Source organism: Paroedura picta, chromosome 14 (assembly GCF_049243985.1).
Source record: "Paroedura picta isolate Pp20150507F chromosome 14, Ppicta_v3.0, whole genome shotgun sequence".
Taxonomy (NCBI): Eukaryota; Metazoa; Chordata; class Lepidosauria; order Squamata; family Gekkonidae; genus Paroedura; species Paroedura picta.
Window position 1 is genome coordinate 31,374,385 of NC_135382.1, and position 14,344 is coordinate 31,388,728.

At 45.4% G+C, this 14,344-nt stretch overlaps 1 protein-coding gene across 2 annotated transcripts in view; it reads right to left on the bottom strand.

Annotated features, from left to right (window-relative positions):
- The window catches only part of DPY19L3 (dpy-19 like C-mannosyltransferase 3), a 43,410-nt gene that overhangs the window by 6,529 nt on the left and 22,537 nt on the right, over window positions 1-14,344 (bottom strand). For both annotated transcript variants that reach the window (XM_077309593.1, XM_077309592.1), the window contains 4 exons: window positions 13,493-13,615; window positions 12,150-12,261; window positions 11,552-11,608; window positions 6,928-7,010 (listed from right to left, as the gene is read on the bottom strand). In XM_077309593.1, coding sequence (XP_077165708.1) covers window positions 6,928-7,010; window positions 11,552-11,608; window positions 12,150-12,261; window positions 13,493-13,615 — 375 coding nt within the window. The remainder of the gene's footprint in view (window positions 1-6,927; window positions 7,011-11,551; window positions 11,609-12,149; window positions 12,262-13,492; window positions 13,616-14,344) is intronic.

Genomic DNA, 14,344 nt, shown 5'->3' on the forward strand with positions numbered 1-14,344 from the left:
TTAAAAAACAACACCCCAATCCCTCATAGACTGCGTGCCCCGATTTGGCTGATAATCATCTCTATCCTTGAGTTAATTTCATAAAATCATTTCTCAATATTGGATTGTTTTAATTGTAGAAAGAAGAATAAAATGGAGCCACAGCTTAAGGGCCAGACGTACAGTCTGACCAAGCTTTCACGGACAAGACCGTGAAACTATTTCACAACTGAAAGGGGTAGGTTTTCATTTCATTTAGGATGGTCACCTTCACTCCGGCCCCACTGTGGGCCTCCATAGATACCCCACGTTTGGCCTTTGGAGCTTCCTCGTAATTGACCCTTCCTGCCCCAACATCCCTTCCACTGCCTCTGTACCATCAGCAACAACAGAGCACCTTGGGGTTTTTTGTTTGTCTGGAAAGGCTGAGGATGAAGCCACAGGCTGGGGTATTGTACTGCTAGGAGATGAGTCTACAAATCACACAGAATAGCACCTTTGGGGCTGGGCTGCTTCAGAATGCATGGCCCTCATGAAAAGCTGCTTATGTGTAGAACTTTTAGTGCCATGGGGAGAAGAGGTCTTTCGAACAGTGGTCCAATCCCAGCACAATAAGGCCCATCCTATTGCTCAGGTAGACACTAAACGGGCTGGAGGGATGTTTCAAGGATAAAACAAAAGAAACCCTTCCCAGGAAGCTGGTTTTATGAACGCTACTTCATGCTTAACTGTGTGTACCTGCTCGTGTTATTGCTTATTATTAAATCCTTCTGCAGAAATGCGGTTCTGTGAATTTGCCGTCGAGTTTCAATGATTAAAACTGGAAAACATTAAGAGACAGCCGTAAATGTTTGCCGGAGCCCTGAAGGAGATAACTTTTAGGGAATGAATCCGGGCTTAACACGAGCGCTTCTTCGTACAAGGCCAGGCTAATCTCACATGCAGTCAGCGGAGATAATATATTTCAACATGCCATTTTAGCTTTCGATGGAAAAAGAAAACCACTGCCGTTTTTGCTCTGGCTTCTCAAGCTGGCTGCTCTGGAAAAAGAAATCTTTTCCTTTGCTTCAGTTTAATATTTTATAATTACATTTTCAAATATTCAAAAATGCCACCGAGCGAGTTCTCGGGAATTGGTATACGAACTTAATCTTATGACATGTGTAAATAATCTTCCTGTTTGGCAGAACTGCGACCTGGATTCCAGTTGGCCTCCAGTCTAAACCTCTTCCATCTGAGTTGAAAGCAAATCCATTGCTTTAGGATGCTTAGGGCTGATCCTGCGTTGAGCAGGGGGTTGGACTAGATGGCCTGTATGGCCCCTTCCAACTCTGTGATTCTATGGATGCTTTAGGATGCTTAGGGCTGATCCTACGTTGAACAGGGGGTTGGACTAGATGGCCTGTATGGCCCCTTCCAACTCTATGATTCTATGATTCTATGGCCTGTATGGCCCCTTCCAACTCTATGATTCTATGATTCTATGGCCTGTATGGCCCCTTCCAACTCTATGATTCTATGATTCTATGATTCACTGTGAATTCATACACTGCAAAGCAGGAAAGGGGCTTGTTCTAAAACAGCTCGCTCTCGGGCTCCTCCTGCCTCTCTTGTAATGCATCGAGGAAAGCTCCTACCTGTGGCCAGAACGACTGCTGAAGCTTGAGGTTGCTAGAAAGCATTCAGCTGAACTCTGCTGGGTTTTTGATCACACTTTTGTTCCACAGAGAAGCTCAGATGCCTTCTATTTTATAATCACAACAACCCTGTGAGGGAGGCTAGACCAAAAGAGAGAGCGACCGACTCAGGGTCAGTCGGCAAACTTCAGTCCGGAGTAGAGATCTGAACTTAGGTCTTCCCGCACTTAGCTACGTATGGCACCACCCCCTGGCTGATGCCAATTATTAGCACCAGTAGAAAACAGAAAGACTAACAAAATTTGTGGCAAGGTATAAGCTTTCATGAGGCATTGCTCAACGAACTTACTGCTTAGTGACTCACGAAAGCTCCTGTCCTGCCACAAATTTTGTTAGTCTTTCAGGTGCTCCTTGCTCTTTTCTACTGCTGCACACAGTCTCACGTGGCTACTTACCTTGGCTATCAGCAACAACACTTACAGGCACTCTAGTCTGAATGTCAAGGCCTGCGAGATTCTTCACCTGGCTATACACTTCACTGGCCAGTTCTGCCTGTCTCAACCCTCCAACTTGGGGTCCACATTCTGAAACCTACTGAAATCAACAAGTGCAATTTCGGATATTTCTGCTGAAGGAGGGGGAGGGGAGGCCTGGATCAGCTGTGCTGTTTCTTCTCCTCTTTCTCTGTGACGTATGGTATGAACTGGCTCTAAAGTAGTAACAGAACAGGTAAAGCCATGATCCCAATGAATGACCACTAGAGGGGGACAATTCCCTGGTGTGTTCCAGGTTGGCTGCTCCAGGTGTTCTGAATTCCTCTGCCTGATGCAGCCACGAAAAAAAGCTCACACTCTGTATCTTACACAGCTAATGTGCTTCAAACGACCGAATGACACTTTTCCATTATGGGGAAAACGAAGCAATTTTTACAAATGTCTGAACAAATGATGTATAAAATGAAAGGATAATTTGTTTTTATAGGTTTCTGCCAAGCTCCATAACCAGGCTGCCCAACCTGCAAACAATTTATTCTGCAAGAAATGTCACTAAATAATGACAAGGACTTACAGGTCAAACTGATTTACATTATGTAATTTAAATGTCATTCCGAGCGGACCTGATGGCATTTTGAACAAATAATCTCATTTATTTTTTGAAGCTCTAAGCTTCAACAAGTTAATTACTGCTGAACTAATGGGGTAAACTGAGCACTATAATACAAAATGGGGACCTCGGTTTTATCTACACTTTTAAGAATTATAGGATTACTACAAAATAACTCATTTATAACACAAAGCTTTAATGGGAATTACATGACTCTTCGCAGGACTTCTGAGAGGGGGGAAATAAAATTCGCTTCTTTAGACTTTAGGAATATCCAAAGCACTGGTTTTTGAAGAACTATTAAATAGAAAGCAAATAATTCAACAGCCAAGTCAGAAAAGATAATTACAAATACTTCTATCCTGGCTTTCAGCTCTTACCCCTTTAAAAACTCAGTGCTGCAGATACGGTGCCCAGCAAGTGCTCCGAAATGCAAAACAGAGCAGGCCAGAAATCGGGGGGGGGGGGGGGGGGATGACATCGATTTATATATTTTATTTATATTGTGATTTGTACCCTGCCCCTCCCAGCAGGCTGGCCCAGGGCAGCTTCCATCATTTTAAAAGGATGAACAGCACATAAATCACCTAAATGATAAATAAATATATTTATCATACCAATGTGGTACAATTTACCTAGAAATTAACATTATATTTAAGATATAAAAACTTAAACCGTTAAAACCTTTAAAAACCAACTGTGCCAACTGATTCACCAACGTACATCAATGCCTTCGATTTTTGGTTTCAGGGCAGGGTCTCCATCTAGAGGGAACCCATCTGTGTTTGGTCTCAAGTTGTTATGTTTATTGGCCCCAACCAAACGTGTCGTGGAAAAGTCCTGTCGTGCAGGCCCTTCAAAACTGAGCCAGCTCTTCCAAGAGCTTTTCACCAGGTCGGGGCCAGGACTGAAAAAACTGGCCCCGGTTGCTGACAGACCTGCTGCTTCTTCACTGATCTGTTGAGACTGGATGATCGTAATGTGCTTTAAGAGCAGGGGTAGTCAACCTGTGGTCCTCCAGATGTCTATGGACTACAATTCCCATGAGCCCCTGCCAGCGTTTGCTGGCAGGGGCTCATGGGAATTGTAGTCCATGGACATCTGGAGGACCACAGGTTGACCACCCCTGCTTTAGAGGGTAGCTCACATCTGCAGTGTGAGAATGGGGAGGTGCCATGGCTCAGTGGCAGAGCATCTGCTTGGCTTTGCAGATGGTCCCAGGTTTAATCCCCATCCTCCTCCAGTTAAAAAGATCAGGTAGTAGGTGATGTGGAAGACCCTCGGTCCATCTGACCAGACAACACTGCCCTTGACAGACCAGCTGTCTGAGTCAATGTCGGGCAGATTCATGTGATGCTTCCCTGATGTCGCTTCTGTTAGGAAAGTGGTAGAGAAGAAGTTTTTGTGGGGTTCTGAAGCTACCATCCCAACCGTAGGTCAACCGCCCAGGCTGATCTTGCTAGACCACTTGGACAGCCGACTACATCAGTACGCAGATCCCACTCTGAAGGTATGAACTTTGAGTGATGGCTTCCATAATGCTTGAAGCTGGTCCTGCATTAAGCAGGGGGTTGGAATGGATGACCTGTACGCCCCCTTCCAACTCTATGGTTCTAATTCAGACTGCCAGGCGACACTTGGAATTCCTTGGAATTCCACGGATCCTCCTCAAAAGGTAATGTACTGAAACCCGTATACTGTTTTCCCAGCCACTTTTAGCCATGCATCTTGCTCCACTTATGCCGACATTAGCTAATTTCAAGTCCATAGCCTGATAAATCTGAACGTACAATTTGCATTTCAGGTCAGGGAGATGGAGTAGGGAAAGGGAGGCTGAAGCTCCTTCTCCACGGGTGCCAGTCACAATCTGAATTAGGCACCAGGCAAGAAGGATTTGAGGAAAACCTGAGACAGGCAAGCTTGGCTTACAAAACCGCCCCTTGATTGAAACCCACATAGAAACCTTCCTGGAGGTCGTAAACTGTAAACTATGCAGTAAACCCAGAAGGAGATGAGAAGTTCAGGTGAACTTTTAATAACGGAATGAAAAACGACGGCCTCACTTTTGACAACGGGAGTTTACGAGGCATAAAAAAGTATCGGCCCGTTCTCAGGTGCGAGGCATAAATTGGCTGTCGACCACTATTAACGCAAAAGTAATTAACTTGCCCTGATGCAAATAACGTTCTCTCTCTCTCTCCGTCTCTCTCCCCAACACAATAAATTTCAAACAATAATCTCCACCCCCCCCACCCCACAAGAAAGAGTGGCTGTCAGGACTCAGAAAGGAAAAGAGGATAAACAGCAGTTTAGTATTCTGCGCTCTGAAACGGTGTGAAAAATTACTCTCATTGCAACCAGTCAAATCCAGTTTGTGGCTGAAACCAAAGCCCCATGTATATTTTATGTATAAATCTCTATATAAAACACTGCTTTATTGCACCCTGGAGACCCAAGGCTATTAAACATTTAGGATCTCTTAATACAGAAGTGGTACTAAAGACCCCTGGCTGGTGAACATTCGTCATGAGAAGGTGTCAATATGCAAGCAATGGGGAAGGAGAGAGGACCTCCTTCTGTTCTCCGAATGCTGTTGGGAGATTTATGCTACCTATTTACTCATGAATAATTACACTGTCCTGTAACCTTACAATGGAAGCCAAGGCAGGGGTTTAGAAGCCAAGCATCTTCTTATGGATGGGAAAGAGCCCCCACTCTCACCGAGGTTTAAAAAAAGAAGTTGAGTACCATGGATGGCCAAAACTGGAGGCCCTTGAGCCACGTCCAATCTCTGGAACAATGAACTGTGGCTTCAAAACAATTTCCTGTGCGAGGGGATGTGCTCCTCTTGAGCTGCTAGGCACGCTTTCTGCACAAAGCAAAGGGATTTCAAAGGCATTGCATCATTCTTATTTGGGGGGGGGGGGGCGGGAGAGGAAAGGCCTGTGTTGTGAACTCTCATTTGGTGCTGTGGGGTGGGCTGAAAGAGATTCCCCTGGCTTTGGAGTCCTGCTCATGGGCTGTGAATGCCCCGCCCCTTCTGGTGATGCCTGGAGAGAAGGCTCTAAGCGGGTGAAGGGCGTCTATGGTCATTTGTTGATGCTCCCTTTACTCTGCTGTTGAGCAATAAGGATGGGCAATAATGTCAGAGCCGGGGAGCAACAGAAGGGAGACAATACGTCCCCCTAGGGCAGGGGTAGTCAAACTGCGGCCCTCCAGATGTCCATGGACTACAATTCCCAGAAGCCCCTGCCAGCGAATGCTGGCAGGGGCTTCTGGGAATTGTAGTCCATGGACATCTGGAGGGCCGCAGTTTGACTACCCCTGCCCTAGGCAACCGAAGGAGCCTCAGCTCCCTTTCTGTGTTGTGTTTCAGAGGTATTATCCCCCCCCCTTTATTTTTTTTTGCACAGGAAAAGAGGGAACACTTCCTGGCTGCCTACGAAACCAGGCTTCTCTGGACCCTGCTATATAGGTAATCTGATTGGCTATGCAGTTGTGAGGCATTATTTTGCTCACTATATGATTCTTTATTGTTTAGGATCACGCAGTGAGGGATGGGATAAAATGGAGCCGGCAGTGAAACTGAGATGGGAAACATTGTGGACATCCCCTCCGCCCAATTCCCAATTTTTAGTATGACCATCTTAATCACCAGGAAGGGGGGTGGGTGGGGCTAGACACATTCCAGCCAAGCTGCTTGAGTCCTGATGGCATCATCAAAAATGGCCGTTGATCCTCAAGCAGTTCAGCCAGGATAGCTCAGACCTCTCATAGAATCATACAGTTGGAAGGGACCTCCTGGGTCATCTAGTCCAACCCCCTGCACTATGCAGGACACTCACAACCCTCTCACTCCTCCACTGTAACCTGCCACCCCCTTGAGCCTTCACCAGAATCAGCCTCTCCGCCAGATGGCTATCCAGCCTCTGTTTAAAAATATCCATAAATGGAGAACCCACCACCTCCCAAGGAAGCCTCTATACTGATAAAACCGGCCGTGACTAACTTGAAAAAAAAATAAGCAGATGCTATGGGAACGTTCCAAAGGGGACACTAAAAAAGGACCAAGGGTTCTACATGCTACCCATTTTCTAGACTCTGGCAAAGCAGGTCATCAACAGAGTCTGAGAGTGCTGTCACTAAGAGCACAGACTTTCTCCAAACAGCATCAAAGTTGAATAATGTTTTAAAAAAATCCTCTTACTTAATCCAGTTCATCAGCTCCACTGTGTCCGGGTCATAGAATTCTCTCAACTCTGACAGCTCAGCCATCATTCTTGGCCAGAACTAGGAGGAGAAGGCAGAAAGCAGAATGAATATGCCGCGTGTCAAATGCTAGGAGAGAACTCAATTACGCTCTTTCCCCCATTTTTTAAAGCATTGGCAGGAAAACAACTGGCGTCCCTGAGATCTGAAGGTGCTGGTTGTTGTTTGGTTCAGCACAGGATGCTTCGTGTTTTGGAACAATGCAGACAATGATCAGTACAGGCCCGGGTGGGCCTAAAGACAAGCTGAGAGACTGTGCCCAGGTATTTCATATCTACACTAAAGCAAAAAATGCAAAATTTAAGAGGTCCAAGCACATGTACTGCTTAACACATTGCAAACAAACCTAGGCTGTCATCAGGTGCTTGAAGGGACTTCTCCACGTGAAGAATTGACAGAGAATTAATCTGAGGACCAAACTAGACGTTCAATACAAAAGCCTGGTTTTTACCCTCCTACAGCAGCATTGTGTATATAAAAAGAAAAGAGAAAGATGCAGTAGGGAAGCAGCACAAAAGCACTTAGAACCCTTGTGTGCCTGCCATTGTTGTTTTCAAAAGGGCCAGAGCAAGCTGCCTTTCTCCCGATTGGGGTCTCAGCCATGTGCTAGCACATCTCACCGATCTACCTGGAATTCCAAAAGGGAAGAAGTGGCACAGGGCGCACAATCGGGAGTGGGGAAATAGCACGCGAGGAAAGGACTTGACAGCTCCCCATCCCTTCCACTTCTCCACTGCACTTCTCCCAATGCTGCTTTCCCATAAAACATGCAGGGATAAGAAGGATTCTGCCAAAGGGGAAGGCAGGAGTGCTCATGGCAACATCTGGAGACTACACTGGTGTTGAAGTTTTCCAAGGTTGGATGGGAGAAAATCTTCTGGGTGGAGCTGACATGAAGGGGTGGAGTTTAGGCCGGAGAGGTGGGTCAAAGCATGTTTATGACCTCTTTCGCCAGGTTAGATTTGCTAAACGAAGATAGGGATGAGAGCAAACGCTATATCCTGCTATCTGCCTGAGCTTCAGGCTTCTGGGAGTAAGGAACACCTCTCCTTTGCGATAATATACCTTACAGCTTGGTATAGTGGGTAGGAATGCGGACTTCTAGTCTGGTGAGCTGAGTTTGATTCCTTGCTCCCCCACATGCAACCAGCTGGGTGACCATGGGCTTGCCAGGCGCTGATCAAGCTGTCCTGCCCGAGCCATAATATCAGGGCTCTCTCAGCCTCACCCACCTCACAGGGTGTCTGTTGTGGGGAGAGGAAAGGGAAGGCGATTGTCAGCCGCTTTGAGACTCCTTCGGGTAGAGAAAAGTGGCATGTAAGAACCAACTCCTCCTCTTCTACATGTGTTGGTTAGTCAATCCTATCCAGAGCTTTCCAACAAGACTCCTAAACTGGGCAGCCTTTGTACTGCTCGTCCCTCCTGCTTTACCGGTGGCCAGTCCAGATGGAGCTAGCTGCCTCTTCCATGCCATTACCAAAGGCCTCCTGCACAGCTGCCCCTAAAGTGCACCTAAAGTGTCCGGGGGAAGGCTACAGCCAACTAGCATTTTATAGACAAGCACGAGCTATATGGCCTTAATACAGGCAACTGACACAGGCAAGGCCTAAACGGTCTAGTAGATTTCATGGCCTATTAGAGAGCTGTGCCAAAGCAGGTTCGTGAACCAGCCCCTGCTGTAGCTCAGCAGATAAATCTTTTGCACGACGATGTATCTGGACTTGCAGTAACCACGTGCCTTCAAAGAAGCTTTCATTAGCGCATTCAGGATTTAGGTTATAATCCCAAACAAACCTCTGGCTTTGAGGAGGGCGACAACAGTGCAAAATAATTCCCGACAATTAGATGCAAACGACGGCTAGTGGAAAGTTCAGGATGGAACCGGATGCGGGGAAAACAAAACAAAACACTCCCGGGGTCCTTGTACAGAAATGAATGTCCATTTCTTGAATGGCCACCTGCGTGGAGACCCTGCATTCATTATTTCAGTGTGCATTGTTAAAAGAGAGAGATTCGAGTCCAGGTATATGCTTTTGAAAGTCACAGCTCCCTTCATCATCAGGTATGAATCCGACTGGCCTGGACCAAAGCCAGGGCCTTTTCAGTCCTGGCTCCTGCCTGGTGGAATGAGTTGCTGGTAGAGATCCGGGGCCCTGACGGAACTAACAAAGTTCGGAAGGGCTTGCAAAATAGCACTCTTTCACCAGGTCTACGGTGGAGGCCAGAATGCAATAAAGAACTACTACTACTGACTTCCCCCGTTTCTCTGTGCCTCCGAACTGGAACAGGTTTAATATTTATGCACGGTTTGCCAGGCGTTCCCTTTCGAGCGAAAGCTAGAAGTAAACAGCGTGAGCAGCATATTTTCACAACACTCTGCAATAAACCAGCGAACAGGCCTCCTTCCTGCTCTCAGGTTGGGTCGTTAGTGAGGCCGCAAGAAGAACGCGTGTGCGACGAATATTTAAAATGAGGAAATATTTACGTGAACTAACAATGGATGCAAGACGCTGGTTACATGAATGTGCAACTAAGACGTTAGTTAAGGGATTAGTTACGTGAATATTATTTCAGAAGAAGAGCTGGTTTTTTTGTACCCCGATTTTCACTACCTGAAGGAACCCCAAAGCAGCTTGCAGGACCTTTCCCCTTCCGTTCCCCGCAACAGAAACCCTGTGAAGTCGGTGGAACTGAGAGAGCTCTGACAGAACTCCGTGAGAACAGCAACGAGCCCGAGATCAGCTACCTGGCTGCATGAGGAGGAGTGGGGAATCAAACCCCAGATTAGAGTCTGCCGCTCTTAACAACTACACCACAGTGGCTATCAGGTGGCTGGCTGGGTTGGTCTGCATTAGAAGAGCGAGCTTCCAATCCAGTAGCACCTTAAAGACCAACACGATGTCCAGGGCATAAACTTTCAAGAGTCAAATGAATGTTATTGTTCACTTGCAAAACAAAATAACCGTGCATTGAATTGTAGAAGGCTTTCATGGCTGGAGTCAACTGCTTGTTGTGGGGTTTCCAGGCTGGGTGGCTGTCGTCCGGTGGTTTTAGTCCCTGATGGTCCACCAGTAACTGTGGCTGGCATCTTCAGGACATGGCAAGGTGGGACTCTCTTGGTGCCAAGGGAGAGATTCGCATTTTGCTGTGTCTTTCCTAAGCACCAAGGGAATATACAGCTTCTGCTCAGTCAGAGCGCGTTCACGGTTGATTGTGAATGGAGACATTTTTAGAGCTGTTTGCCAGTTTACACTGCCACTGTTACAAATCCGTATTCTTGAATGAAGATTTTATTTTATTACATAATTTATAGCCTGCCTTTCTCATTTGGCATCAAGGTGGATTACACAGAGGGAGGCAAGACCGTTGACAGGATGGGATATTCGACAGACAATGCGAGAGGGATAGGACTGCAGAACCAAGCTGAAGTCCAAAAACAAAGCCGAAAAGTATTTACATGACACATTAAATGATCCTAGTTTCAGCAAGCTACGTGCAGTAGCACAGACTGCAGTCCATAGTAATTTGTCATTTGTTACAGTGTGAGTCTCTCGCCTGCATAGGAAACCCTTCTTGGATAATGCAGTTTTGCTGGGTTTGCAGAAAGCCAGGGGACTGGGAACCTTCCTGACCTCAGGCAGGTCGTTCCATAAGGTTTGGGTCACAACAGAGAAGGCACGTGTGTAGGCAGTTGTCCATTTTGCCCAGTTGCAGGTTGTGTGAGTTTTGTACTATGGGAATAGTTGGGGTCAACGTACTTATATGTCAATAAAAAATGTCAGAAAGCCAATGAGAAGTCGGGTGTCATCAAGATGAACCAAGCATCTAATCTTAGCGTTAAAGAACATTAAGACATTTCTCTGTGTTCTTCAGCATGTGACCCGGTCTTGCCTGTTCTCACTGGCATCGGCTCCCCAAGGTCTCAGGAAGAGGCCTTGCACCTGAGTCGTTTAACATTAACCCAGCCCTTCTCAACTTAACTATTGAGAAACCCCTGAAACATTCTTCAAGCTTTGGGAAATCCCAGAAGTGGCACAATCATGCAGAACGTGGCTGGGGAGGAGGGAAGTGGACATGCCCACCCAGGGCCCCTCCCCATCCCACCCTCTCCAGGCCCATCACTGGCCATTGGGGGGAGGCCGGATGACATGAACGTATATGGTCATATCACACAATAAATGTTTAACAATTTTTAGATATATATATAAAATTAATTCACTCCCACCCATTCAGGAAAACCTTCCAGGGCCATCAAGACACCCCAGGGTTTCACAGAACCCTGGTTGAGAATGTCTACACTAATCCTGTTCCACTGTTCGCTCCATGTTCCATCCAGGGATTGTACTGGCTCGTTCTGTGTAATCTGCCTTGAGTCGAAGTGAGAAAGGGGGACTTTAAATAACAGAAATAAAATTAAAACATGGAGATTCAACCTGTAACCTTTGGCATGTCAACCAACACTCTGCCACTGAGCCACAGACCCACCCAAATTTCCATTTTTCTTTAAAAGCACAACACATTTTTGTTGACAGTAGGGGGGGGACACTGAGAAAAATTCCTACCTTGTAACAAAGATATAGTAATATGAGCACAGGTGTTAAATACCTCATCACAGACACCTAAGCAGAAATGAAAAAACAAAACAAAAAACACATACAGTTACTGAAACATAAAAGCCATTTTGACCAAATTAAGGATGAATGGATTTTGCAAACAGAAAACAGGGATCTATTTCACAAATCCCATTTTGAGGTCAGAGAGTAATTTTATTCCGTATTAATAATTGCCTTCTATGGAATGCATTCTAGTAAGAATGTTTCACAAAGGATTCGTGCATTAATCTGGCATTGCTGAACGGCAAAATATGCTATTGTGCTATGTAAGTGAAAAATTACTGGTTTCTATCATTTTTCATGGAACGCCTAATTCTGTCTTATAGCTTCTGCAATATCACCATCTAGTGGAGCTAAATGGCAACCCTTTAAAAAGTAGAACATTTTGAGTTCAGATTGGGCAGGCAGCGCTCAAGTTATTACACTAAAAAAAATGCACATGAATTTGGCCTTGAAGTTCTCCTGAAGAGTTTTTCCATAAACAATTTGCACACTTGCTGTAAGTGTGTGGTCATTCATAAATGGGCAAAAATTGAATAGTGCTAACCCTTTGTGGTGTGTAAAGGCGAACACATTTCAGGATCAGACCCCACATGTCACTGTTGCACAGACCGGAGGCGGCAAATACACACAGATGGGAAGTCCAAATGTATTTCATCCTGCAAAATCAAAAGTAAAATGAAAAGCACAGAAGGAAGCAAGAACACTAGTCAATGCAAACTAACCCCCCCCCCACAAATAAATATTGTTATTTTAAAACAGCTGCATAAAAATGTCTGGGGTGGGGAACTGAACATAGCAGTCTGTTTTGGAAGAGCTGGTAATGAAATCTGTTTACCTACATTGTAGCCCTGGGTGTTGATTTCGTCTCAGAATGACTGCAGGGAGGGAACTGATAAATATGGATCATTCAACAGGAATATGTACAAGTCCTAAATAGCTTGTCTGTTGCTATTTAAGATCACCATTTGAGGCACTTCTCCAGACAGGCATTAGCCACTCTTAGGTTAGGCTACTCATTCCAACAAGGGCCTGCTTGTCAATTAAGGTCTTCACTTGGGGAGTAGGGTCCTTCTCCCGATGAGTCTGCCTTCCAGCAGCTGGCTACCAGACACAGGTCCTTTCCTGTGGTGTCACCCTGACTAAAGAACCCCCTCCCCATGTAGATGTGCCCAGTACCTATGTTAACATTTATCTAGAGATGGGTAAAGCTTGTGATGACATAACTGCTTTTTTCTGATATTGAAATTGTTTTTATTACTAGTTTTACTGTACTTTTATACACTGGATATTGCATTTCCCCCCAAGGAGAGACACAAGGTACCCATTTCCTGAAAAAGCTATGAACCAAACAAATAGGCAGCTGTCAACTAGAAATGCTGTGGTGCCCCAAGCTGTGAAATACCCTCTCCAGAAACATGCATTTGATGCTTATTCTCTCATCCTTTAGATGCCACGACTGATTTTTGCAAGCGCTCTGCAGATCACTTCTTTTTCCTTATTGTTCCATTATGGCTACTACTATTTCTCCAACAATGGGAAATGTGTCATTGGGCATTTTAAGGCTGTCTTTGCCTGGAGTTAATTGTGAATGGTTTTATTTTCATTTGGTAAGCTGCCTTGAAGGCTTGATAGTGGAAAAGGGCGGCACAATGCCCCTCCCCTAGCCCACAAATAAATAAACGGGTAACAGACTGGGGAAGGCACTGGTATTGAGTCTGCCATGAAAACGCTAGAGGGCGTCACCCCAAGGGTCAGACATGACTCGGTGCTTGCACAGGGCATACCTTTACCTTTAACAGAATACATTATAGCCTATTTTGATGCTCTGTTTTATATTAAGCAATGAATGTTCCGAACTTTGCACGAGATATTCCAAACCAGCAGTACCTCATTGTGCTTACAGCCAGGCACCCAAACAGAATGGTGTGAACTAAGTTATAAGCAGCACTGGGTTTCAGCAATGTTGAACACTTCTGCAGTTTTTCCATGGATTTGTTGTTAGCAGAACCACTGAATAAACAGAGAGAGAGAGAGAGAGAGACAGAGAGAGAGAGAGAGAGAGAGAGACTAGTGCTATATTATACTACGCAATAAGTAATTTTAAAACAGGACATTTGTATGCAGTTCATAGTAACCTCTTGGTTCCAGGGAAAATAAAACATTCTAAGGCAGTACTAATAGATTTTTCATTCTAGCTGAGTGTTTTTAAATATTCCCCCGTGCAAGATTTCCCCCTGCTCAAGATGGACTGGCAAGGTTTGCCGCAAGAGCCAAATAAATATTAAAAACAACACACAATTTTATTTGCAAACCATAATGCTACAAATGATGATGAATAAGTGTATGGCAGGAATTAATCCTTACAGCTATTAACCAGATTTTCAGTTAGGGAACATGTTGAAGGTTTGGACAAAACTCCAGACTCAACCATCCTCAGGAAGCACTACATTGTTCTAATAAAGCCGGCAAGTTCTTCCAGGCAAAAAAAGCAGTTCTTTAAGGCAGGGGGAGTCAACCTGTGGTCCTCCAGATGTTCATGGACTACAATTCCCATGAGCCCCTGCCATGGGAATTGTAGTCCATGAACATCTGGAGGACCACAAGTTGACTACCCCTGCTATAAGGAACTCATCTCCCCACACCCCTGACCTACTTGCCCAACTGCATTACTGGAGGCCCTTCATCTGCCTTCATTTCAGGTGAGAAAGACAGATAATAATAGATAATCCCAAACCCTGC